The 27,552-nt window shown below is 51.1% G+C and overlaps 1 protein-coding gene across 1 annotated transcript; it reads left to right on the plus strand.

Annotated features, from left to right (window-relative positions):
• The first annotated feature begins 205 nt into the window (after positions 1-205).
• On the plus strand, positions 206-27,552 carry HS3ST3A1 (heparan sulfate-glucosamine 3-sulfotransferase 3A1). Its single transcript, XM_052687973.1, has 2 exons — positions 206-798; positions 23,274-27,552. The coding sequence occupies exons 1-2, from the start codon at positions 221-223 to the stop codon at positions 23,890-23,892; spliced, it is 1,197 nt and encodes a 398-aa protein (XP_052543933.1). The 5' UTR covers positions 206-220; the 3' UTR covers positions 23,893-27,552.

A 27,552-nucleotide genomic window follows, 5' to 3' on the forward strand; every position in this document is an offset into this window, starting at 1 on the left:
CGGCGGCTCCCGGCAGCGATTCTTCCCACCCGGCCCCGGAGGCGGAGGCTCCGCCGAGGCGATGCCCCCTTGAAGCTCCGCCGCGGCGAGGCCCGGGGGGCGGCGGGGATGCGGCGGAGCGCGGTCCCCTTCCTCCTCCTCTTCCTCCTCCGCCGCCGCTGAGCGCTGCGGGGCGGCGGCGGAGCATGGCCAGGGCGCCCGGCCGCCGCCTCGGGGTAGCATGGCCGTGAGCGCGGCGGCCGCCCCCGCCGCCGAGCCGCTGCCCCGCAGCATCTTCAAGAAGTTCCTGGTGATGCTCTGCTCCCTGCTCATGTCCCTCTACGTCTTCTACTGCCTGGCCGATCGCTGCCAGACCTTACCCGGACCCATCATCGCCGCCGGCGCCGCCTCGGAGGAGGAGGAGGGCGGCGGCGGGGGGTACCTGGGGGGCTCGGCCGAGCTGCCCCCCTGGCAGGCGGCGGCGGCGCGGAGGAAGCGGCTCCTGCAGCGGCTCAAGCAGCGGCGGCGGCGGCAGGAGGCGGCGCCGGGTCCGGAGGTGCCGGCCGGGGACGGAGGGAGCCGGGCCGGAGGTTCGGGAGGAGGCGGCGGCGGGGGCAGCGCGGCGGGCACGGCCGGCACCCTGACGCTGCTGCTGGGAGAGGGCAGCAAGCGGCTGCCGCAGGCCATCATCATCGGCGTGAAGAAGGGCGGCACGCGGGCGCTGCTGGAGTTCCTGCGGGTGCACCCCGACGTGCGCGCCGTCGGCGCCGAGCCCCATTTCTTCGACCGCAACTACGAGCGGGGCCTCGCCTGGTACAGGTACGGGGCGGGGGGGCGGGCGGCAGCACGGCGGGGCCGGGCAGCGCTGTACCCGAGCCGGCAGTGCCCCCCGCTGGCCGCCGAACCTCAGCCCGAGCGCTCCTCTCGCTCCTCTCGCTCCCCGCATCCCCCAGCCCACGGCTCTCCACCGCTTTCCCCGTCCCTGCCGCTCCCGAATCCTCTCCACCTGCCCCCTCCCTGACCCTCAGCTCTCCCCGCTCCCGGCGCATCTCCCGACTCTCGCGGGGCAGAGCTGCCGGGCGCTCCGGGGGCTGCTAGCGCGGTGAGCTCCGCGTCCCGGGGCTGTGCGGGGATGCGGGGTGGGAGCCGAGCCCCGAACCCCGCTGCTCCTCTGACTCCCAGCCCTTGAAAGCGGCTTTCCTGCCTCCTGCGTGCAGAAGGCGCACATTTCCCATGCAAATGTTGCAGCAGCCCTGCGATGAGTAAACCCACACTGTCAGTTCCAGGGCAACCCACACGCTCACCTGCCTCAAAAACAAACAGTACGGTGGATGGGGTTCTTATTTCAATGCGTTAGTGTTTCATTCAACCAAAGGGAAGGAGTCCCCCTTGAGAAGAAAGAGAACGTTACAGCCAAGGGGCATTGTTGCTGTTCAGATGATTTCCTCATGTGTTTCAAAGTTCGCAGAGGAGCATCTGCCGGAGGTTCCTCTGGAAAAGATTGGTTGGGGTGGGGGAGAAACAGCTCTTCTGCATCGCGTGTTTGTGGCTTTTGTGAATAAGTAAGCAAAAAGGAGAGGATTCGGGGCAGCCCCGGGGCTTATTTTGCTTGCAAGTGAAGCACGGCTGTCGATAGAGAAAAAGGGTGATTTTGGCTCAGCTCGTGGTGACAGCCTTGAAATGCCTAGTAGGACAGTACCGGCAGTCCAGTGTTTATGTAAAGTCTTAACACGTGGAAGTGATGAGCTTCCCTGCGTGTCCGATGGTGTTGGGAGCGCGCCGGGCTGCTGCCGGCAGCAGGGTGTGGGTTCTCCAAGCAGAAAGATTTCCTTTCGTGTGGGCTGAAGCTGTCTACAGAATTATATTTTTAGTGCACGCTTATCCAATTTCCACATGCCGACCCCGTATCAGAAAGGAAGCATTAAAAAGGAATCTGCAAACCTCAAGGAGTTTAATCAAGGCTTGACTTTGAAAAATAAACACATGGCTTTGGGATGGCATCTACTGAAATTTATGGGGGATATGCAGGAAAGCTTATTTATCAAAGATGCTCTCGAAGCGCTGGGGAGCAGACAGCAGCGGGTTTGGCCCGCTGGCTTTGAAATGAAGCCTGGGCGAGGAGTGCAGACCCAGACAGAGGAGGAGCCACCGGCAGGGAATGCACAGCACAGCCCTCAGCGCAGGGGGTTTCATTTCCCAGAGGTTTGGTCCTGACCTGGCAGCTCCTGCTCGTTGGAGGTGCTGCCCTGCAGGCTGTTTGTGTAATGGTTGTGTGCGAGCACCGGGTATGCGAGCGCTCCCATTAATTGCTGCAGTTTGTTTGCTCTGGTATTTGATGTACTGAATTTCACCATTTTTTTTTTATTAGCCCTACGGAGGCTGAGGTACAGTGAATGCTTTGTATGGGATTATTCCTCTGAGACCTAATCTTGCCCGCTTTGCTTGTGTGAGTAATCTCTCCGAACGCACGCGGTCCCGCTGTGATGGCAGTGCGGTGTCAGCCCGCCAGTAACCCGTTGTCCACCCCTTGTAAATGCTCACTTTACAATGTCTCTCTCCGTGGGTTTGCTGTAATCTTTGATGAGGGTTCGGTGCTGGGGAAAAGGCCAGATGTTTGCCAGGGGTCCTCATTTCTTATCTTTGGCATCAGAGTCTTAGGTTTCACGTGCATTTCTGTTTCCCAGCCGTCAGACTAAACAGCATCATTACAAGGCATAAACAGTGGGGTTGGCTTTCAGCGCCCGCAGGAAGCCGGCCCGGCCAGCACCCTGTTGCAGGGAGCTATTTGTTCATGGCTATTTGCATGGACATAGGTTTGTACCAGGGGAACTACTCCTGGGTCCAAGTGGCACCACAGAGGACACCCTGGGAAGCACAGAGGTGAGATGTCATAGAATCATAGAACGGCCTGGGTTGACAAGGACCACAATGATCATCTGGTTTCAACCTCACTGCAGTGTGCAGGGTTGCCAACCACCAGACCACATCCAGCCTGGCCTTGAATGCCTCCAGGGATGGGGCATCCACAACATCTTTGGGCAACCTGCTCCAGATGGGATCTCAGGTGTGAGAGGATTGTGGTTCCTCCTAGGAACAAAAGAGCACCTCCAGTGCCCGCTGCTTGCTGCACATGATGTGGGGTGCACGGATGGCAGTGGGTCAGGATGGCCCTGGGGTGCTGCACAGTGCACGCAAGCGATGGGAAGCGCTGCCTGTTAAATCGAGCAGAATAATGGCTCACCTCACAGCCAGCATTGTGTCTGGGCAGCAACGTTGTCTTAAAGAGAGGCTGATTTTTAAAAATCAATCTGACTGGTTTAATTTGGGAAGTGTGACACCTCCGAGCTCGTGTGTGGGTTGAATATGGAGGGAAGATGTGTGCCAATGGAAGATCTGTCTGTTTTGGGTTTGCGAGTCCCCTGTTTGTATGGGGACAAAGGGAGGGGAGGGGGCAGCCCACAAAGCTCTCATTGACTTCCCAGCACAGAAATCGCTGCTTCAGCCCTGAACAAGGCTATTGAGCTCACAGAGTTCAATAGCAGGTGAGCATGTGTTTTAATAGCGTTCAACTGCAACCCCCACCCAGAGCAGGGCTGCACACAGCCCGGGGACAACTCAGGAATAGGGGCTAATCCAGTCAAGGGAAAAAAAAAAAAAAGAAAAAAGCCTGAATAAAAAAATATCTGTGTTTGTGGGTGATATTGCAAGTCTGGCTGGTTCCCTCTGATCCTTTGTTAGCCTCGCGCTGATTGAGCTGCCTGTTGGAATGTCATTAGGCTGTCAGTCACCCCAGGAACATTTATTTCATATGTTTTAATCTCCCTGCTCTGCAGCACCGATGCCAATTCCACTAGAGCGAAGCCAAGCTAATGTCATTAGATTACACCCGATCCAGGGGAAGATGAAAGATGCTTCAAAGTTACCCCGTCAGGTTGGGAGTGTAAGTATCACTCCTCCCCGCTGCTCCCAGATCTGGGGAGTTCTCTGTCTCATAATTAATGGCCTCTCAAGATTTCTCTACAAGGCTTTCTTTATTTTTCCTTTTTTTTTTTTTTTTTTTTTTAAGTCCGGGCAACCAGTGATGTTTGTGAGTGGAAGGGAACAGAGGATGTCTTGGGATGGTTTGGTTTGGGGGGGGAACATGGTCAGAGCTGCTGCTCACAGCTGCATCCCACCTTTCTGTGCAATTTCCCAGCCTCAAATCACAGCAGAAGAGCCCTGGGGATGGAGGTGGTGGCCCACTCCTGCAGTGGTGGCTGGCCCAGAGGTCTGGGCTTTGTGGTCCCTGTGATTCAGCAGCACCATCTGAGAGTGCTTTGTGACCCCAGCAGTGGGACAAGAGGGCATGGATGGTGGCAGGAGAGGTGTTGGGGAGTGAGTGTAATTAATGAACATTGCAGCAGGCATCAGGAGGTGCAAACCTCTCTGTAGGAGGGAGATGCTGTAGCAATAGCTGCCTTGGAGCAGCATGATCTTATCACCTGTCCTCGCATCATCTGCAACAACACCAAGGCTGTGTGTTCATAACATGCCCTACCAGAACGTGGCTTGTGCTGTTGGACATCAAGTTCGTGCTAGTTTTGGTTTTCCACTCCCTGCTATGCGTGTGTGAGAAGTTCTGGTTTAGCAACGGCTGCTCCTTGTCCTGAGAACACCACGTCTCCCAAACACATCTGAATTGCAAATAGCATCAAGCGCAGCCCGCAGCATTTTTTTCTGGAGCCTGCAGCCTTGGACAAACCCATGCTGAAGAGGATCAAGGTCCTTGTTTATTTATTAGCTGTGTAATCAGATAACGTTTCATACTGAGTTCATTGTGCCAGGTGCTGTATAAAAAAGGAACAAAGGATGGTCTTGGCCCCAAAGCACAGATAATTCACTGTCAACAGCAGGTGGAGACTGGCTGGGATAGGCTCGAAGACAGTGCTTGTCTCCTGGGCAAGGAGTTGTCACAGGATGGTAACTGACTGGTTCTGGTGCTCAGCATTGCCTTTGCAGGGAATCCTGGCTTGGAAACTCTAGGGCATGTTGGTGAAGGCTTGAAGCAGTTGGAAGCTTGTGCCCTATGGCTTAGGAGGCACAAAAAGTATCTGATTGCCCATCTGTAAAAGCAGGAGGGCTGTCACTGCTTTGAGTCTGAGGCATCTGGATGTGGCACTAAGTGATGGGACTCAACAGGTCAGGTAATGGTTGCACTTTGTGGTCTCAAAAGTTTATTCCAACAAAACCACTTCTGTGATTCCAAGGCACTGAGAACACCAGGAAGGCAGATACAGACGGGCCTTTCCCTGTCGCAGATGCCTGGGACAGCCTCGGCTCGCTGTCACCTCGCAGCAAGGCAGAGTGCCATCTAGTGTGCATGCCGGATGGCACCGTCAGATGGTGGCACCGTCTGGGCGCAGCACCCCAACAAATCCAAGTGCAAAGAGCTGGGGTTGGGGCCCTCATTCCTCAAATAAACCCCGCAGTGTTATTATTATTGGTGGTGCTTTTAAACGTTTTGCATCCATATGCATCACTTCTCGTTTTGGGCAGCGGAGAAGTACGTACCCAGTGCTGATGGTAAGGTGAGAGCTCCCCTGTTGGCACATAGGGAGAAGCCAACCCATTCCCATCAGAAAGCATCCAAACAAATCATCAGTGTTTTATTGGACTCATTTTCTCAGTTCTGCATGGGGACGTTCAGAGATTCAGAGGTCTGTGAGGCCCATCCTCCTCTTCAGCTCAGCTTCTCGCCTCGGTTGGTGCCTGGGTGCAGGAGCCTGCAGGAGCTCAGTGCCACCTGTGTGCCCCCCATCGCTCTGCCCACGCTCCAGGGGATTGCAGCAGGGTCTGTCCCGACCCTTCCTGCTGGTGCTGAGCAAGCTTGAAAGTATGGCCCCGGCCGTCCAAGATTTTGTCAGTTAAATTCATAGAGCCGCATCTTGTGAAAAGCAGCGCGAGGCTCCAGCTGGCTGGGGCCAGAGCCCATTTATGGCAAAAATTGCGATGCTTCTTTAGGGAAGCAGCAAATTCACCCTGCTTATAAATCCCGAGTCTTCCTCTGGGGTCGGATCTTGCAGATCCCAGCGGCTTTCCCTCCTGCAATTTCTCCACTGCCTGCCGGGGCTCCTGCCAGTAATTCTGCCAGGTCTTTGGGGCTGCCCCATCCCTACCACTGTGCCTGCAGCTGAGCTTGGGTTTCACCCCGACCTTTTTGAAGTCTCTAATAAGAGCAGTTGGGTCTGGGGTGGGGGAAGGGAGCTGGGTCCTTTCCAAGAGCTCAGTGCAACGAACAAGTAAGCAGCAAATCGGAGAGTCACCTCCCCCCTGTGTGCCCTCCCTGTCTCCATTAAAACTCCTGAGCCGCTAATTACTCTTTTCCCCTGGAGAGCATCGAGGTAACCCAAACTGCCTCCGCAGTGAAACAGAAGAGGTTGGCAACGGGGAGCAGGGGCTGCTGTTGTGGCCATAAATCTTTGCAAATTCATTACGTGCAGGTATTAGGGAAGGGAAGCGGATTAGGTTGCAGTTCAGGTCATGTTCCTGGGGTGGGATGCTATGGGTATTTCCCCTGGTGCAGAGCCCTTTTGGGGTAGTGGGGCTGTTCAGGCATGATCTGGAGGGCTGGGGCCGCCCACTGTCCTGGCTGCTGTCCCTGCACTGCCTGGAACATGCGGGTTTTCATGGCTTGGGGTTAAACACATTCACCCCCATTAGCAGGACGTGAATCACAAATAATTTTACAGGAAGACGTTTCTCAGAAATCCCTGATTCCCTTTGGGGACAGCCAGCCCATCCTCCTTGCTTCCTGCATATGCTGCATAACTTGCTTTTTCAGTTGCAACACCATCAGTTGTGGAGATAGAAAGATCCCCACTTCAAACTCCCACTGAGCCACAGGCTGGGTCTGGAGCAGCATCCCCTGCCCTGGGAGATGAGTGGGAGCTGGGAGCAGCCCATCAGACCTTCAGCTTCCATTGCTGCTGTGCCATCTGAAGCTGCTCAATTTACGTTATAATTTTTTTCCTCTAACAAGACCTTTTTTTCTGCTGAAAATGTTAGAAAGGGTGATTTGTTGTGACGTTTCCAGCTGGAAAAGGGCACCCTCCTGGAGCCCATGCTTGCTGGAGTTGCCTTTTAAGGGAAAATATCAAAACTAACTGTTTCTGATTTCCGTATTTATCTGATGATCGATATGTGTGCACTTTCACACGCGCGTTTTTGGGCTCTAAAATGTTGCATTTTGTCAGTAACATTCAATTTCACTTTCATGTTCCTTATTGGAACACCGTATACCAGCACCTTTCACTGCTATTGGAACCAGTTTGTGCTGTCAGACCTGAGCAGTCCTGGAAGCCTTTCTGGGGGGAGAAATCCCACATCCCAGCTTCTGGGTTTGCCACCGTGAGGAAGCTGTGTCCTGAGCCCTGAGGTAAGGGTTAGTGAGAGAAGGACCCTGTGTTGTACCTTGACAGGCCTTGGGAAGCTCCCTCAGCCTGGCTGAGTGATGATGAGCCAAGGCCATGTCCAGGTTGTGCCTCAGTTTCCCCAGCTGTGAAATGGGGCTGCACTGCTGCATTTAGCCACAAAGGACTTTGTTAGAGCTGCTCTGCCTCCTGTGCTTCCCAGAGCAGTGAATCCACAAGAAGGGGCTCAGAGAGGAAGGATTTAGTGGGATGTGCACACCTGGAAGCCTCCAGAGGGGCCAGAAGTGGGGGAAGGGCTTCCTGGCCGGACCCAGATGCAGAACATGGCAATTAATTGAGTTTGTCTGCTTCCAGCATCATGGGGTCAGCATGGGGGTGGGACACAGGCAGGAGCCCTGCACAAGCCCCCTGTATACAAAGCATTTGGGTGCAGATATCACAGGATTCATCTGCTCATTGCTTCCTGATTACAAATGGGGTGTCTGGCCGGGTGACAGTGACCTGCCAGCTTGCAGCTGGTGCCTGGATTTGTCCCTGTTTCTGGCTCCCATCTGTGCACCCTGATGATCCCAGGGGCTCTGGCAGAGTCGGTGCCACTGAGCAGCCATCACCCTCCCCTCAGCTGTGCTGACCCTGGCCAGCAGCACTGCAAACCCACAACTGGCCAATACCTTATGTTCCTGCATGCTTTCCTGACCACCACGGGGATGCTCAGGGACAAATTGCACTGAGGAGTCCCACGCATGCCCCGAGGGGTCACAGGACTGTGGACTGCTTGCCTGCTTTGCCCTAAAGCTCACAGCAGTGTGCTTAGGGCCACCATTTCTTACACTACAGAGCAATGCTTTTCCTTCTAGCTTGAGGTGTAATCTAAATTCTGTTAATCCTCTTATAGGAATCTGGCTGGGAGTCTTCCCCATCTGACAGCTTGCTGTAAGGGGTGGAGGTGTGGAAGGGGTGAAGGCCACCCTGTCCTGAAGATCCTGAGCAGTGGGGTCCTGCAGAGGGTTACCCCATGGCATCACATTGGAGTTGGGTTTCCTCTGCTTTGAGTATGCCTCTCCCATAGGGTGTTACTGTAAGACCGCAGGGAGAAGTGAGCGATGTCACCTTGTCACACCTCAGCTCAAGTGCCTTTCTCCTCTCCATCCAGATTCACCTTGGTACCCATGCTTGTGATCTGGCACCCCCCGAAGGCACCAATCATCCTGCTGCATGGAGCTGCTGGAGCTCACTGGGAGTTCTGCCATGCATGAAAGCTCTTCCCTCCCTCGCTGGGAGTTCCTACTGAATTCCCATGGTCACATTTGCAGAGTGCCCTGGTGGGTCCTGCTCTGCTCCATGTCACCTTCATGGTCACCTTGCCTTGCTGGGAGCCAGCTCAGCCAGGAGCTTTACCTTACTACCCCAGGAAAATATATATCTATCAGACCACTGAGTTTTGCAAACTCTCTGGAGTCTGTCTGTGTGTCTCTCTGCATCACACAGTGCAGCTGAACCCATCATCCTCTCGCTGCAGCAGCAGTTCTTCTCCACAAGTGAGTCCTCCCCAGGCAGCTCTGGCCTCCCAGGGCAGGTTTCCAGGAATGCTGTCCTGAGCATCTCCTGCTCAGCAAATCGTGGCCATCAAATGTTTAGGGGAAAAATTGGATTTGCCTTGTAATCTAATCGATGTTAAATAACAGTCATTCTAACTCCGGCGGCTCTATGTTTAAAGTGCAGTTGGTCTCTGGGGATCATCGGAGTTATTTAATCTAATGAAATCACCATTACTGTCTAATGAGGGTGCACCACGGGGATGCCTTTCACTGTGCCTTTCTTTCCCTGGAAGAAAGCGATGGTTTAGTAACTGGCAGCCAGAGCAGAGCATTCAGCAGGGAAAAGCAGGTACGGTGCAGTGGGGTGAAGGTGGGGACCAGAGCTCTTTTGCTACCTCTGGTGTCTTCTTAATGTTAGGTGCTGTTTCTTGAGCCATGTCGGTGCTGAGCACATTTTCCGGCCCAAACAGGAGTCACAGTTTCCAACACTTCTCAGTACTTCGTCCCACCTCACATGCTGACTCCAGCAGGTTGCTCCCTGCATTTGCTTTCCCTGTCACAGTCCAGAGCGTTTTTGCCATTTTTTTTAATTTAAATGTTGTCCCCTGAACCTGTTGTGCTTTTTTTTGTTCTCATTAAGCGATGTTTCCTTGTTTCCTTATATCCTTGTAGAGGGAGACAGGGCCTGTTCCCATGCAGTTTCTGAGCCTCCCAGTCAGCTCAGTCACTGCAGCCCAAGCCAAGCACATGCTGCTCTCCTACGCACGGAGCTCATTGTGTGCAAATAAATGAGAGTTACGGTAGCAGCAGGCAGGGGCTGTGCTGCTGTCAGCTGTCAGCGTGGCTGCATCCTGCCTAGCCAGGGCATTGCTCCTTCCCCATAGCGTGTGCTCTAATTTCCCATTATGATTTCTTTAATAGAACTGATACTTACTGTACGTTGCTCATTTGCTGCTAAAATGGGAACCATTAGAGCAATAAGCAGCAATTACCATCAGAGCAGCATCGCGGGTGAACTCAGCGCAGTGCTTCCCTGAAGGCTGAACCCTGCCTCTGTGGATTGGACACCCACAGTCTGCAGTGCTGGGGCTCCAGGGCAGCTTGTTTGGGATGGGGTGGGATGCAATGGGATGGGATGGGATGGGATGGGATGGGATGGGATGGGATGAGATGCAATGAGATGGGATGGGATGAGATGGGATGGGATGGGATGGGGTGGAGTGGAGTGGAGTGGAGTGGAGAGGGATGGGATGGAGTGGGATGGGATGGGATGGGATGGGGTACCTGCTGTAAGGGTGCCCAGCAGCCTCCATGTGCAGAACCACACTCCATGTGTGCCGGGAGTGGATGTATCTGGCTTGCCATTGGCAGCTGATGTGGATAAGGATGGGCAGTGGCTCTATGCATGTTGCTGATCTACTTGGGGATGTATCCCCATCCTTTGAGCAGCCCGTCCTCAGGCTTTTCCCTGAGAAACAGTCTCCATGCTGGAAGAAAAAAAAAAAAAAAAAAGAAAAAAAAAGAGGGACATGTCTACTAATTCAATCAACTCCTAAAAAACCGTATCTGTGCTGCACAGTATCAGAGGTCTGTGAAAGATCTGACACCCCAGTGAGGTTGGGTGCAGGTTGGGTCCCCCTGCATGTCAATGAGCACCGGGACGGCTGCATTCAGTGCCTGCAGCCCTCTCACACCTCCTTCATTATTTGTGTGCTATCCGGCGTCATTAAGATATCAAGTTCATTTAGGTACATCCACATTGGCAGTTTAATTATGTCTGGGTACTACTCTGTATTTTATTCATGGACTATCTGGGGGCGGTTGTCAAACACAAGCCCTGGAGATAAAGGTTTGGTGGCTGCAGAATGCTAATGTCCCGCTGGCTCCCTTTTGACAAATACACATGCCAGTTATTACCAAACTGATTATTTCATTCATTAACACCACATACATCAGCTCCCTTCACCCAGTATTATTGTATACATTCATCTTTTCATAAACAATTACCTGACAAGGTTGGGAAAGGCAAGTACTGGGGAATTAATGCTCTGATGGGAATTTCCTGGCGTGGGCTCGTAACAAGGTGCTGGGTGTGTGTGGAATGCCCCGTTAGTGTGATCGCTTCATTAATCAAATTAGGGACAATAGCACGTCACATGAGCCCTTGTCCCTCAATGGGTTGGGAGCCGCTTGCCTTGTGCTGGGCCCCGTGTTGGTAACAGGGGACCTGCAGTGATGCTTACAGAGCATCCCCTGTGACCAGCCCACGGTGTGCAGCTTTCCTTTTTATTAGTGTTATTACTGTCACAAGGAACATTTGCATGAGAACGGGTTCTTTGTTCATTTTTTTGTGCCTATTTTCCGGCTCTCTTGTGCTGCTTTCCCTTCCTGCATTGGTGATGGGAAGAGTAAGGCACCAGGGAACAAAACACCTGGGGAGCACCTGGGGAACAAAACCCCCGTGTCTTCTTGATACATTTTTTTTATAGTAAAGGAAGAAAAAGAGAAATGGGAAGACATGAGCAGTGAAGAATAACCAAACCCATGTAGTAATCAGTTCTTGCAGCTTCCTTAGAGATAGTGGAGAACACATCCCACAGAGGCTCAGTGTGTTGTTGGTCCCACATGTGTCTGTTTCCATATATTGGACCCTCTGTGTTTTCCACCCAAAGCTGCCACTCAAGACGAGCAGCTCTCACCCAGCCACAATCAGTTCAGCTTCTTTCTTGGAAAGTGCTTTGGGGTCACACTCCTGCTCTGCTCCAGCGTGGGATTTGCAGACTAAATAAGGGATCTGAGCGAGATTTAAGTGCCTATCTCCCTTAGTCCCCTTTGAAAAAAGCCCCACTGGGATCACTAAGAAGCTTTTGCAAAAGGCATTAATCCTCCTTGCTATCTCTACCCATCTCTTTGATCACACTTAAGAATCTTCAGTTCCAGGGGTCCCAGCTTTTCAAGTGGCTTCAAAGAGCCAACATCTCACTGGTGGGAGCCCCTGGGTCCTGCTGGGAAGGTGCGCCCTTCCCTTCCCTTCCCTTCCCTTCCCTTCCCTTCCCTTCCCTTCCCTTCCCTTCCCTTCCCTTCCCTTCCCTTCCCTTCCCTTCCCTTCCCTTCCCTTCCCTTCCCTTCCCTTCCCTTCCCTTCCCTTCCCTTCCCTTCCCTTCCCTTCCCTTCCCTTCCCTTCCCTTCCCTTCCCTTCCCTTCCCTTCCCTTCCCTTCCCTTCCCTTCCTTCCTTCCCTTCCCTTCCCTTCCCTTCCCTTCCCTTCCCTTCCCTTCCCTTCCCTTCCCTTCCCTTCCCTTCCCTTCCCTTCCCTTCCCTTCCCTTCCTTCCCTTCCCTTCCCTTCCCTTCCCTTCCCTTCCCTTCCCTTCCCTTCCCTTCCCTTCCCTTCCCTTCCCTTCCCTTCCCTTCCCTTCCCTTCCCTTCCCTTCCCTTCCCTTCCCTTCCCTTCCCTTCCCACTGGATCACCTCATGTCACACTGATGCCCAAGTGATTGCATCCCCACGCAGGATGTGGAGGGAAGCATGGGGTGAGCATCCAGCCCCACCTCTGCCTCCTCCCCTGCTTGCTGCACAATGTACTCATGAAATTTAGATCTGCAATCAAGTTAGAATTCCTGAAATATGTAAGATCACTCTGTTTGATACCGGGTGAGACAGTGATGCATTCCCTGGGATGAGGTGGAATAGCTGAGCATATCAAAGAGCTCTTAATGCACGACCTTTTGAGCTGTGGCTAAAATGCCTCAGTAGCCAGCGGAGCTGGAGGAGGCCGGGTGAGATTGCTCTGCATCTTCAGCTCTGGCCCCCACCTCACCCAGAACTTGCAAATGAGGCTACGAGGAATCTTCTGAAGCTTTCTGTTTTCTGGAGACTTTTGCCCTCTTTGCACTTGACTGCTTTCCTCCAGGAATGAAAGGAAAGCATTAAAGTTTCATTTAGCAAAAGGACAAAGAATTGGCATGGGAAGGATAAAGAATGACTGTGAGGGTAAACTTGTGTGACTCCATATATTTTAGATCATAGCCTGAGGTCAGTCCCTCTATTTTATAATACAGATAAAGGATTTTCTGGCCTTGCAGCAGGAGGAGATGTGTGGTGATATATAAAGAAGTCACTTCTCAGCATAATTGAAGAAACAACCTGTTCTCAGGAGTGTGGGTTTGGCTCTCCTAAAACCCTCCACTGCTGTGCACACACACACAGGTGTACTTCTCCAACAGAACGCAGCACACTATGCTCCAAAAATTAAAAATCTCTATCAAAGCTAAAGGACTCGAGCACAACATCTCAGAGGATGTTTTTCCTCCAGGAGAGTGTGGCTCACCACAAGGTGCACTGCTCCTGTTGCCATGAAAGTTGCCACTTGGTCCTACAAAGTCTGCGGCAAGGGAAACCCTTGTCCTGCTCCCAGGACAGCCAGTGTTCATGCTATGGCCATTTGTTTTTTTCACTTGAAGAATGCATTGCTGTGATCGTGCATGTCTAAAATGTGTTTGCACAGAAGAAGAACGAGCCAGACATGGAAAACAAGCAAATCACATTATGCATTGGAGGCAATAATGCTGCTCCCGAGGGACAGAGATAACAGAGCAAAAGACAAAAGAACAATAGACTTTGCAGGCCTGAGCGCTCGCCTGATTGTGGCTTTGCTGGAATTATCCCCAGTGTCCTCAGTGTCTCTGCTGGAACTGGACAGGGACTGGGCACAGTGTGGGGCTGTGCAATGTGTGCTTCAGGTGCCAGCATCCCTACAGTGCTCTGAGCATGGCTCTGCACAGCACTCCCATGGCACGGCAGGTGTGGGTTCCTTCCAAGCTGGCTGTCATTTTGGTTTGGAAAAACTCTTTGTCCCCAGTTTTGGAGGCGATGGAATGGGATGCAGAGGACATGGCAGGGCCCATGGGTGGGTGTAATGGGGACGGCTCTCCTTGCCAGCTTGGTGAAGGAGCCTCCAAAGCCAAGGCACCAAGAGCTTTTGGAAGACCCAGGTTGAGCTATACCCCAAAGGGCCCTTTGAACAGACCACTGAAGTTTTGAGATATGCTTCAGGCTTTCCTCTCTTCCCATTCCTTCTTTCTTTCTTCTTTCTCCCTTCCATCTTTCTCATTGTTTTCACTTCTTCTGCCCTTCTTTTGTTTTCCATCTTCTTGCTTTTCTTCTCTTTTCCTTTCTCTTTCTCTCCTTTTTCTGTCCATCTATCTATCCTTCCATCTTTTTTAGATCTCAGCAAATTCCAGGGAGGCATCAGTTGTCTTTAACACCCAAAGGAAAAATTGAAGGGAAGGGTTCAATTACTCGTGTGAAAAATGAGTCTCCTAACCGAGGTCTATCCATTTGCTAGTTGTGCTTGTTTTAAAACTGAATTATAGAGACTGCACATTTTTCTGGAGACAAATGCATTAATTTTTCTCAAAACAGACAAGAGGGAAGCAGAGGGAAAATAAGATAATAAGAGTTCCACAGTGATTTATATGCCTTTGTGAAAAATAATGGGGGAGGCTGCAGCCGGCGGCCGGGGGGAAGGGGCGGCGGTGGCAGGGATGGCTGGGGGAGAACTGCCAGAAGTCCGAGCAAGATGTTGGCTTTGGATGATATAAAATCGCTTTACTTCTTCCTCCAGCTTGAAAAATCTCTCCTTCTCTCCCTCTGTATACACACACATGAAATATATGCCATACGATGCTCTTCAAATCAGCGCAGGCCATGCTGTTTATACAGGAAAGGATTGTGTTTCTCGCCAACCTCTCCCCAGCCCTCCCTCTTCTGCCAAAGAATAAACTGGGACCTTCCGAAAACAAAGTGGTGGCTGCAGTTTGTAACAGATTTGCTCTCGTGTGTGTTTACCCAGGGCAGGAGAGCCCTTCCCCGGGGCGGCTGCCTGTGCTCTCAGGCGCAGAGCAGCGGGGTTGAGTTTATTTTCTTGCTATCTGTTCCCTTTGGTTTGATTTACACGCGAAAAGAGATATTTTTATGATAGCAATAGCAAATTGGGTTTCTTTATGGCTCATGAGAGCTGTTTTACAAAATTGGACTATTTATGTAGTGTACTGATTGCGATGTAGTTCCGAATTTAATGTCTAACTGTAGGGGATAAAGAAAAAAAAAAAGAAAAACAGCACAGCAAATGGCATTTTTTCAAAGCTACAAGCTGTTTGTGAAGCGAGATGCAATGGGTGACTTTTACTTGAAAAGACGCAGTGGACATCAGCAGCTCTTAATGTTTGGCCAAGTGAAAGTGAATGGAGAACCCCGAGGGCTGGGGGCAGTTTCAGCAGTGGGTGTAATTCATGGAAGCCCCCCAGGAGGACAACAGCTGCCCCAGCGGCAGTGCTGGTGGCTCTCTCCAATTACTCACAGGAATGACTCAATGCCTTTATTCCCTGTTGGTTTCTGAGTAGAAAATCCCACGGTGTTCAGAGGGATCTGAGAACAGAGAGGCTGAAAGCGATGCTTGAAAGCAAAACCCGAACGTCTTCCAGGGCAGATGGTTAATGGCGTGGTTCGGTTTATTTGCCCAATGCAAATCACATCCCGTCTGCCCATGGCTGCAGGGAGGCCAGTTCCTGTTTGTTTGGCTAAAGCAAGGCTGAGATTTCTCTGCGGCTCACAGGTGAGGTCCCCAGGGACCATAGAATCATAGAATGGGTTGAAAAGGACCACAATGATCATCTAGTTTCAACCCCCTGCTGTGTGCAGGTCGCCAACCAGCAGACCAGGCTGCCCAGATCCATATCCAGCCTGGCCTTGAATGCCTGCAGGGATGGGGCATCCACAGCCTCCTTGGGCAACCTGTTCCAGTGCCTCACCACCCTCTGTGTGGATGGGGATGAGACATGAGGCTGTGGGATCAAACCTCCACCTCCATGCAGACACAGCTGTCCTCTGGGGGCTTCCATCAGCAGTTTGTCTCCTTCTCCCAGCCCAAAATCTGGCAGCGCTCTGTTGGTGGGTCTGTCCCCCCTCCCTGTGTTCAGATCAGGAGGGCTTTTCAGGGGGTCCTCATCTTCTCCATTGGCCCTAATTGAAGGCTGGAGAGATTCTTCACAGATTCCCAGGTTTTTAAAAAGGAGGCATTTGCATATTAATAAGAAGCTGTTCAGACTGATTGGCTTAATGTGTTTGGGGTAAGTATAATTAAACGTCAAGGGAAATATATCATGGAGTAATGAAGCTGAAGCTAATTTATCAAAAAATGAGGCCTAGAGAGGGAGACATTCCCAATAATAAACAGTTCTTCAACCTTCCTCTTTAGGTGCTGTGCTTGGAGCATATGCTCTTGGCAGTCCGTATGGGGAGAAGTGACCTGCAGATTGCTTTGTCCTGGGGGGTCTTTCTCATTTGTGCCCCACTGCCAGCCCCCTGCCATGGCTGAGCCCATCCATGAGATCTGTGGGGCAGAGATGGGGTGAGGTCCCTGTGGGACCAGCAGCAGCACTGGGGAGGGTGCTGGGGTGGTTTTACATACAGAACACTTCAGGGAAGAAGAGCAGTCATGAGGTTTTGTTGTTCCAGACTCAGTTTTGCTACTGGGTCACTTATGCCTTTTTTTTTTTTTTTTTTTTTTCCTTCTCATCTCTCTGTCTTTTTACTCCAGAAGCTTTTCAGAGCACATGCTGTCTCCTGCTCTGTTTATGTACTAGGCTCCTAAACATCAACTCCTGTAGGCACAGCTTTGCTATGAACAAAAAGTGCAACCCTCATTCAGGACTGCAAGGCTGGTCCAAAAACAGGGTTTGCTAACATCAGGGTGAGGCTCAGGCTGAGGTCCACACTCATCCCTACAGAGACTGTGACCCTTCTGCATCCCAAAGTGTGATGGGAGAAGGCGGTGAGCTCCCTTCCACAGCACGCTTTGCAGCAAACATTCCATTCCATTCCATTCCATTCCATTCCATTCCATTCCATTCCATTCCATTCCATTCCATTCCATTCCATTCCATTCCATGGTTGGACTAGATGATCTTAGAGGTCTTTTCCAAAGTTAATGATTCTATGATTCTTTGATTCTGTTCTATCCCATCCTCTCCTCTCCTCTCCCCTCCTCTCCTCTCCCCTCCTCTCCTCTCCTCTCCCCTCCTCTCCTCTCCTCTCCTCTCCTCTCCTCTCCTCTCCTCTCCTCTCCTCTCCTCTCCTCTCCTCTCCTCTCCTCTCCTCTCCTCTCCTCTCCTCTCCTCTCCTCTCCTCTCCTCTCCTCTCCTCTCCTCTCCTCTCCTCTCCTCTCCTCTCCTCTCCTCTCCTCTCCTCTCCTCTCCTCTCCTCTCCTCTCCTCTCCTCTCCTCTCCTCTCCTCTCCTCTCCTCTCCTCTCCTAAATTATATGAACTTGTGGCTTTAGGGAAGGACTGGATTCATGGAATTCATTGTCAGCCAGCCATTGCCATTGCACCCTTGGCCTCAGTGGGAAAAATTCCCCTTTGGCAAAATCTGACAGAATCAGTAGGTTGTAGAGTAGTAGAGGCAGCTGTAGAAGGTCAGTGCCAGAGGTGATGGGATGGATCTGGGCATGATGAGGAATGGCAGGGTGTGTGCTGCCTGATGCAGAGCATTCCTCAAAAGTGTTTGCTCCCTGCCTTCCCTGTGCCCTGCAAAGAGCACTGAGGTTGAGGAGCAGCAGGCTTGTGGTCATGGCCAAGAGGAGACACTGCAGGGCTCCCCTGCTGCAGAGGGGGCTGGGGAAACCAAGGGAAGATACACTAAAGCCAAGGAAAGATGTGCTGAAGTCAGCCCCAGCAGATGAAGCTCCTGGTGGCACAGCTTTGATGGCTTTCCCAGCCTCTCAGAAGGGAAAAGGGCTTTTCCTGGGGTTGGGCTTGGAGCTGAGCCATCGTCCATGGAGGCTGTGCCCAGGTCCCTGCTGTGGGGCAGCGAGACACATCCTGGAGTGATTTTCTGAAGCACTGAAGTGGCTGAACCCTTGCAGAGATGCCTGCAGTGCTTGGCACACAGCGAGGGAAAAGAAATTGCTTTTTATAAAATAAATGAAAATCATATAGATATATAAATTATGTATACATATATAAATTACATATTTAATATATTAAAAACAAAAAACAAAAAACAAAAACCCACCACTCCACTGCAGTGCTTTGGGCACAGACAGCAGTGCTGCTATGGAAGCGCTTTTAGGTCAGAGCATCCCTAGACATCTCTGGCTGTAAAGTGGCATTCCCCTTACCCAGCCCATCCCAAAGGAACAGGATGAGGGTTGGGACAAACACACAGGGCTCCCTGTATCCCTTCAGGCTGCATTTTAGGAATGCTGTGTCAGGCTGTTGTCGTTCCCCTTAACTTGTGTTTTGCTGCAGTTTCCTGTGGCAGGAGCTACAATTCTCTGTTGGGTAAAGTAAGAAAGCACCTTGCAGCCACTGCCACGTTGCTGCCTTCCTAATCTAGGCTGTTTTTGAGTATTTGGTCCTCCAGGAATTAGCGATGAGCAGCACGAGAAGGACTTGGCTGGGTGCCTCAGTGTGCAGTGGTTCTGCTCCCATGCATCGGAGTGAGACATGAGTGAGCAACACTGATTTTAGCCAAATTTAACCATCCCTTGGGGATGCTGTGCCCATCCCGCAGCCCAGAGGAGGTCAGATTCCTCCAATGCAAGGGATGGCAGAGGAAGGAGAGAGGGGTCGGCAGCCACACTGATAAGATGCTGCCTGACAGATGCGGCGTGGAAACAGATGCTCCCAGCTGCAGCTGTAATGAGATCCATAAATACCGAGGGTTGCTCAAATAAACGCCGGCATCAGGAGCTGCTGTTGTCAGCAGGCACAGGGTGGGTAGATTTGGGGCAGGAGGAGCACAAGGCAGTGCTACTGCAGCTCTGTGTGCAGGCTGTGGGGTGAAGGGGCCCATGCTGTGCCTAGCTCCAGATTTCAGGGTTGTTTCCCAAGAGCCCAAAAGAGCAGAGGTTGTGGGTATGTCAGCACGCTGAATGCTTCCTGCCCTTTCAGCTCAGCACAATTGGGCGCTGGTTTCAATATCCTCTCAGGAACACTGGGGAGAACAAAAATCTCTATGCTCTGGGAGGTGTCATTTTGAGACTGATGTCAGCAGGAGCTGGGTTTTACCCAGCAGTTCTACACCCAGCATCCTGTTTTCCCCGTAGGTGCCTCCAAGTATTTTCCACTCATGAACCTTCCTCGCTCCCATGGGTTTCCCTGGGATTTTTTGGTAGTCCTACCAGATTCCTGAAAGGCATCTCACCATATATTGATCCCATGTGATGTCTGAAGGAATAGGAGGGTCAGGGAGCTCGGCTGTGTCTCTGCTGCTTTCACAGCCCTTTGAGAGCTGCCAGTCCCCAGCCCAATGTGAGAACAGCTCCCTCTTGTTAGGCATTGGTTTTAATTTATTTATCTGTGCACACTCCAGGTTACATTAACACTCTTCCCAGAGCATCTTTCTTTTTAATCTCCTGTACGTGCTGTAATGGGCCTCCTGGGAGCAAGGGCCTAAGAGGAGGGAAAGGGAATTGCATGTGATCGCAGTGCTTGTTTTCTTTTAGCATTTTCTGATGCAGAAATGCTTGAGATGCTTTGGAAGAGGAAGAGAAATGGGGTGGGAAAGAGGAGGAGCTTGCGTGGCTGGGGGTTGTGAAGGGCAGGGAGAGATGCACTGTGCTGTGGGGCATGAGGCTGCATTGCATGCACGGTGCCTCAGTTTCCCGACTCTCCTCAGCCAGTGCCCTCATGCCAAAGAAGGCTCTGTGCTTCTGTTAAGGCTGCTGCATTTGTGCCCTTCCATCAAGGCTGCTGCAGGCATGCCCATCACCGTGGCACTTGGCCTGATCCTGGTTCCCATTTCTGCTTCACTCCCATTACCTGCCCAGTGCAGCAGTCATGTCCCCTTAGCTGCCAGGTGTCATGCTGCAACCAGCACCTCTGTCCCTGTGCTGCTGCAAAGGCTGGGGAAAGCCCCCAGGTGTCCCAGCTTCATGCTCCCAGCAGTGCCCCCACATTGCACCACTGCAGGCTGCAAACCCTGCATGAACACACCCTCCTTGTAGGGATGGAGCCTGATACGTTGCTGCAGTTTCTGGACATGAAGCACTGCTTTGTTTCCCAGAACCTTGCTCTCACAGGGACACACCACCAAGTCCTGTCTCTAAGGACTCTGATCCCATGGCCAGGCTCAGGCCAACGCCCTGCTCAGATTTGTAAAGGGATCATTGTGCAGTCAGTCAATAAAGAGACATAAAAGCCATAACAAACACGACATCAAACACGACATTCCCGCACCAGGAGTGCCTGAGGCTGGGGACCAGTTATAGGGACATCCCAGGGTGACCCCAGCATGCAGGTGCCCACAAAAACGGCTCAGCCATTGGGGTGCATCAGCCACTAAACCCAGCACAGCACCCACTGCACGGCTGAGACCGTGGTGCAGCCCCACTAAGGGCCAACTGCGAGTCCGCACGCAAATCCCAAACGCACCCTTTGAGGAGAGTCCTCCTCTCCTGTTAAGTAATTAAATAAAGCCCCGAGCTCTACTAAAATTAAAATAACAGAATCCATTTATTCTGGCAGGGTCTGCTGGTGGCTGCTCTTGCCAAAAACATTTTTGTGGTTCTTGTCTTTTCAAGTGGCTCTTTCGCAATAAAACCCAGATGCCATTAGTCCAGGGAGGCCTCCAAGCAACTGTTTACGTCCATGAAAGATGCCCTTTGTAATTAATTAATCTCCTGGAAGCTGTGGCAGCACATTCCCGGTGGGTCCCAGCATGTCCCTGCCCGCCAGGCTGGCAGCCGAGGTGCAGGTTCATTCCTGAGCGTTGAAGAAAGCCTTTGTGCTGCAGCTGAGCCATTGAAGGGGTTAATCTGCTCCTCAGGAAGACGCAGCAGAGATTTCAACACTTAAACTACCAAAACCCAAACAGAGGTTGGCATGACATTGCATGGGCTGCTGCTCTTGCTCAATGGCCAAGCACAGCTGAAAGAAGGTGGCTCTTAAGCACAGAAGCGCAGAATGGGTGCAGCAGGCACAGCTGAACAGTGGTGGGCAGCGTTGGGGGCATGAGAACAGGCAATGTGCAGAGGTATTTTTGTCGTCTACATCCAGTTGGGTGTGATTAGCACTGGAGACTCATCCCAGTGCCATCAATTGATTTAACCCAGGCTGTTTCTGACCCATATATCCTTCTGGCTTTGCAGCATTAGGTGATAGCAAATCCCAACATAGAACTATGGCTCTGCTTGGCAGAGGTCTCCCTTGTTCTGGTTTTGAACCCACCTCCATCCTTAGTGTCCAAAACGATGTTTTATGTCATCATGGAATCATTAAGGTTGGAAAGACCACAAAGATTGTCCAGTCCAACCATCAGTTCATCACCACCATACCATTAAACCACACCACTCAATGTGACCCTCTTCTTGAACACCTCCAGGGACAGCAGCTCCTCCATCTCCTGTCAGGGTGTTGTAGAGAGTGGTAAGATCTCCCTTGAGCCTCCTCTTCTCCAGACTCAACCATCCCAGTTCCCTCAGCTGCTCCCCATAAGACTTGTGCTCCAGACCTCTAATAGCTCCATTGCCCTTTGCCGTCCTTTAGCAAGTGACAGCTCTCTCATATAATAGAATCATAGAATCACCAAGGTTGGAAAAGACCTAAAAGATCACCCAGTCCAACCGTTCACCTATTCCCAATAGCTCCCACTAAACCATGTCCCTCAACACAACATCCAGTCTTTCCTTGAACACCCCCAGGGTCAGTGACTCCACCACCTCCCTGGGCAGTCCATTCCATACCACCCAGCTTGTTTCTGAACGTCTCCAATTCAGGGATTTTCCCTCCAATAGAAAACCTCAACAGACACCGACAAAGAGGTGGCTTCTGTAGACCGTGCCTCTGCTCAGCCTCTATGCAACTCGGTTTCAAACAGCAAGAGTTGCACTAGGAGTGGTCAATCCCCACTGCCTCGTTTGTAACATAACGACTCAGCCTGGGATTTGGTTGTTATTGGTGTTGTTAGCTGCTGTTGGCTTTTCATTGTTGCTGTCTTGATAGATGGGTTTAATTTGGCCGGCGTATTGCCCAGCTTTGCACACCAGATGTTGCTGCGACAGGGAGCAGTCCATCACCATGCGGCATCACACGGGGTCATTGCCTGGGGTCAGGGCATGCAGGACGCGGGTCCCAGGGCTGCAGTTGCCATGAGAACTGTGGTGGCACGGTGGTGAAGCCCCATCCATCTCCTGTTGCCCTTGGGCTGCTGGTGTAGGAAAAATCTGCCGCCTTGGCTGGGGTCATGCAACCAAATGGTGAACCTCTGGCATTCCGCAGCCCCCATTTGGGGGTAATAACTGGGTGGTGTGAGTCTGATGGATCTGATGTGCTGTCTATGTGCAAGGAGAGCTAATGGAGCTCCCGGGAGGAGCAGATGATCATTTGCTAAAATGTCCTGCACCCTTCTAGCTTGCCTTGTTTAACTCAGGCGTCATCCACTGGCCAAATCCTGCATTCTTTTAGCATATCCCACCCAATGCCCAGCTCAGGAGAGCAGGAGTGACCCAGAACTGAGCCCTCATCTGGGCCAGGAGAGCTTCCCAGCAGCTTCCATGCAGAATTTCCTTGGGTGGAAGAAGGAAATTGCTGAGGTCAAGGGGCTGACATTGCACATTTTTATGTGACATCAGCTTGTTGCCACCTTGAAAATACCAAAAGATGGAGTCTTACATCCTGGCTCTTGCAAAATCCCTTGTACCCTGAAGAAAGAGAGTCTTGTTACTCAAGAAATTCACTGTTATTATGGGGAATTTAAGCCAATGTGCAGGAAACGCCAGTGTGGGCAGGATGGAATTTAAAAGGGGTAGGATGTCAAGATTGTAGAAGTTTGCTCTGTTCTTCCAGTGTCGTGGCATAGAATCACAGAACAACAGCATGGTGAGGTTGGAAGGGACCTTAAACGTCCACAGCCCTAACTCTGCCATGGGCTGGCTGCCCCTCACCAGCTCAGGCTGCCCGGGGCCCCATCCACAGCCTCAGGCACCTCCAGGAATGGGGCAACCACACTTCTCTGGACAACATCTCACTGCCTCTGGGTAAAGGATTTCCTCTTCATATCTGGCCTAAGTTTCCCCTCCTCTTGTTTAGAACCGTTACCCCTTGTCTTGTCACTGTCTGCTCGTGGTAGGATGAGAGGGGGGATCCATCTCAAGAAGTCCTTTTGAGGGCAGAATAGGACTGCACCAAGTTGCTGGTTTGTGCTAAGGTGCTTTTTGAGTTGGAGCACTATGGGTTGACCATCCATGCTAGGAGGAAAGCGAGCTGCATTGGAGTCATGAGGTGTGAGGACATCATGGCTGTGGACACCTCTAAAATATCTGGCACTAACGTGTCCCTCTCCCTTCAGGGACCTCATGCCCAGGACCCTGGAGGGGCAGATCACCATGGAGAAGACCCCCAGCTACTTCGTCACCAAGGAGGCCCCGGCGCGCATCTCCTCCATGGCCAAGGGCACGAAGCTGATCGTGGTGGTGCGGGACCCCGTGACCAGAGCCATCTCGGACTACACGCAGACGCTCTCCAAGAAGCCCGACATCCCCACCTTTGAGAGCCTGACCTTCAAAAACAGGACTACGGGCCTGATCGACACCTCGTGGAGCGCCATCCAGATCGGCATCTACGCCAAGCACCTGGAGAACTGGCTGCTCTACTTCCCCATCGGGCAGATCCTCTTCGTCAGCGGGGAGAGGCTCATCAGCGACCCCGCGGGGGAGCTGGGCAGGGTCCAGGACTTTCTGGGCCTCAAGAGGATCATCACCGACAAACACTTCTACTTCAACAAAACCAAGGGCTTCCCCTGCCTGAAGAAGGCGGAGGGCAGCAGCAAACCCCACTGCCTGGGGAAAACGAAAGGCAGGACCCACCCCGACATCGACCAGGAGGTGGTGCAGAGGCTGCGGGACTTCTACCGGCCCTTCAACATGAAGTTCTACCAGATGACGGGGCAGGACTTCGGCTGGGACTGAGGCTGACAAAAATAATTTAAGAAAAGGAAAATATAATATAATATATATTTTTTTTACGTATCAGTAGGGGGTGGGGGGAAATACAGAAGAAAAAAGAAATAGTTGTGCTGAAACACGATTCATTCTTAATTTTTTTTTATTTTTGACCCTACTTTGTTGTCTTTCTTCTCTCAGAGACGTGTCACCAAAAGAGGCTGTGAACTGCAGCCTGGTGCCATGGACATCCCCTACAGCTTGGGTGCTTCTTCCAGCAGGCCTCAGGTTTTGCATTGGGATCCATTAAAAAAAAAACATTGGGGTGCAAAGCTGCAAGGTATCTTCAGGTCACCTCCAGAAGTGATAGGCGAAAGGAGGAGTCATGGCCTGGCAGATCAGCTAGACTGTGGCTTGGAAATATCATCTCAGACCTTTTTTGTCCCTTTTTTACAATGAGACAAAGGAGGTGCAACATCTAATTTGGTTTTCAAAACCTTACTCTAGGAGACATTTTTTACTGCATAAAATCTTTGAGAGTTTTTCATTTATCCGTTTTTTGTTTGACATTTGCCTCTTCACTAAACCAAGCTCTTTTCATTGACCAAATTTAATTTTCACCTTACAGAAGCCAAAACCAATGTTCCTTTGGTTTACTTTTGACCCTCAAAAAATCACCAGAAAGAAAACAAATTATTCTTTCGACTTCAGGATGGAAATGGTCAGTCAGTCAGAAGTTCCCATTCAGGGGAACTCCCTGCTCCCGGGAGTGTGCACCCCTGCTGGTGGGCACTTCTCCCACTGGAGCCCATCTGAAGGGATTTGGGTGATGGGCAGGGAAAGGTTAATGATGCATGTGGACCTGTTGGGGGATGCTCATTAAACATCTGGAAGGCGGTGGGACCCCGCCATCCCACTGCTCACACACAGGAGCCAAGTTTACAGTGTCTGGCGGATGATCTTTAAGCCATAATGAAGAATGTTTTGTGTGGCTGAAGGGTGGAGAAAGGGGAAAAATGAAGAAAAAATGCATTCAGAATGAAGAGAAGTTGATGGAAGGTTTCTTATCCTTTCCTGAAGAAGAACCAAGGGGGAAGTAGGGATGAGAGCATTGGTTGTGCAGACCTTTGAAACTGTCAGGCAAAACCAATCTCCTATTTGCAATAACCCGAAGCTTTAAATTCTTTGCTTTGATCATTATCACCTTTTTTGGACAGTAGAAATGGCTGAGAGACAGAAATCTATTAGTGCAGCAGGATCCTGCATTACCGTGGGCTCCTTTATCTGCTGGTTCTTTATCTCCAGCATTTTCTAGGTGATAGGAGTACCTAATTATGGCATGGTGCTGTGTACCAACATGATGCTCCCTTTCCTAAGCCCAACTTTAAGGAAGATGTGATGGGAGCCAATAAACTTACCTGGGCATTATGGGCATTACCTGGAAAACCTGGCTGGGAAGGAGCATGGAGCCTCTGCTCACTGCCTGTCTGCATGTCTTCATGCCCCATCCCAGAAGGCATTCAAGGTCAGGCTGGATGGGCTCTGGGCAGCCTGATCTAGTAGCTGGCAACCAGCCTGCAGCAGGGGGTTGGAACAAGATGATCCCCTCCAATCTAAGCCAGTCCATGATTCCATGTTGGCCATGATCCTAATGAAATCAGAGCAGAGTTGTCAGAGAGTCCAAAGAATTTCACAGGGAAAAGATGCAGGGCATGTACCAGAAATTGCCATTCAATAGCAGTCATTTCCAGCTTGACTGTCCTGCTTGCTGTGTCAGGAGAACATCTCAGGACCTGGGCAACTTCATGGCAACGAGTCCCATTGCAGGTGCTCAGCCACATCCCCTCCTGGCTGCCTGTAGATCCCTGCATCCTTAAGAACACAAACCCACCTGGTTCTGCATGCAAGGCCAAGTTCCCCAGGCAATTAAGACCATTTCATTTGCACTGTGGAATCCCAGGACCTTCCCCCACCGCTGTACCCTCAAAGCTAATCTCAGGTCCCCGTGCCCTGGTGGCAGGGCTGTGGCATGGGGCTGGTGGCAGCAGCTGTGTCCTGGCCTCATGGCTCGGTGCAACCCTATCTGGCCCCACTGCTGATTTTCCCCTTCCCATATCCCTACCCAGGGCAACAAGGAGGTTTTCCAAGCTGCAAAAAAGAGTTATGCAGGTAGCTCCTTTGAGACTTAAGGATGGGATAAGCTGCACATGCTTTTGACAAGTATAAATATCATTTGAGCATAATTTTTTAAAAAATCAATATCATTATATTGCTGCTGTCTGTCATATGGTCACATTTAGACTAGCATAAACTGCTTTATAGTGCTACAGATTGTTCTCCCCATATTGAACCAGCTCTAGCAGTATGAAGCACCTTCCTACAAACGAGTTTCTACAACTGCCAGCAAATCACTGCCGTTAAATCCATACAGCTCCAGTGCATCCCCAAGCCCAACTCTCATATGTGCCTTCAAAACACTCCCAGCATCCCAAATTCAATTCCGATCAGTGCTGGAATGCTCTACTTCCATTAATTTCTGAGGGTCTGACTCCCTCAATGCACACCTAGTCAAACCATTTAGGGATCGGGGGCTGTAATTGATTTATTTTTTTTTATCTGGGCCATAAGTAGTTTTGAAAATCCCTCCACGTATGAACAATGGCTTTTAAAAAGAGGTCATGCAATCAGATTGCTTTGAACTCTAATGGCGTTTAAGCCTCTAAACTCTTTAGGCTTATTTTAAAATCCAGCCATGAAGTTTAGATTATTTTAACCTAAGAAGAATTGAAAGTCAAGCATTGAAACCTGCAGCCCTCCTGGGCCCACGGCGCTGAGCATCTGTGTTAGGAGGACTAAGCAAAAGCAGCTATAAGTAAAAATCAAAGTGACCCTATAGAGTATGATTTAAAAAAAAAAAAAAAAAAGCAGAGAAATCAATACATTAATGATGAGAAACTAATTCAGGTAATCAAGATCTTTCTGATCTCGATAATCCAATGTGCCCTTAGGCACTGTAAAGCTTGGGCTCCTACACCGCACAGTGTTTGGAGTCTCAGGACATCTGTTTGAAAAGTAAACTTTACAGAGCACCCTGAAAATTTCAGACCAGTTGGGATTTCCTTTGTGAGCCCAATTTGGCACCGTGAGACACGGCCTCTGCTGCTGGGACCTGGGGGAAGGCAAGGAGGGGCTGCGGCTGTGCTGCAGTGAGCAGCACTGATTGCATGCAGTGAACGTCCTCAGCTCCTACAAAGCACTGCCAGCCAAGAATGTACCCAGTTAGAAAGAACACAAAGGTCAACATGCCATGAAGAACAGTGGAAGTACGTGGAATTCGACGTGGGCTTTGGGCTGCAGCACCACAGAGTCCAATTTCTGGAGCATTTGGTGATGCCCAGCCTGCACTGAGTCATTTTGAGTAATCCTGATGCACAGCCTCCTTGGTTCTCTGGCACACACACTAGCATATGCAATGTTACATCTCCACATTTGGGGGAAAAAATGCCCGCTTTCTTAACCATTAAAAAAAATTCTTGTTCGTATATAATGGTTTCTGGATTTTCTCTCCTCCCTCTCCTCCGCTCTGTGATGCTGTCATCTCTTTCCCTTTGGTGCTATTCCAGTATAAAGCAGACTGATTTTAATTTAATTTAAGAATGAAAAAGCACACATTTAATAAAGTTTACG

The sequence above is a fragment of the Tympanuchus pallidicinctus genome, unplaced genomic scaffold (genome assembly GCF_026119805.1).
Source record: "Tympanuchus pallidicinctus isolate F22 unplaced genomic scaffold, pur_lepc_1.0 scaffold23, whole genome shotgun sequence".
Taxonomy (NCBI): domain Eukaryota; kingdom Metazoa; phylum Chordata; class Aves; order Galliformes; family Phasianidae; genus Tympanuchus; species Tympanuchus pallidicinctus.

What these genes read in the sequence shown, in the direction of transcription:
- HS3ST3A1 (XM_052687973.1), top strand. Translation starts at nt 221, where the DNA reads ATGGCCGTGAGCGCGGCGGCCGCCCCCGCCGCCGAGCCGCTGCCCCGC. An exon ending in CGGGGCCTCGCCTGGTACAG is followed by an intron (nt 799 to 23,273) that starts GTACGGGGCGGG and finishes CTCTCCCTTCAG; the next exon opens with GGACCTCATGCCCAGGACCC.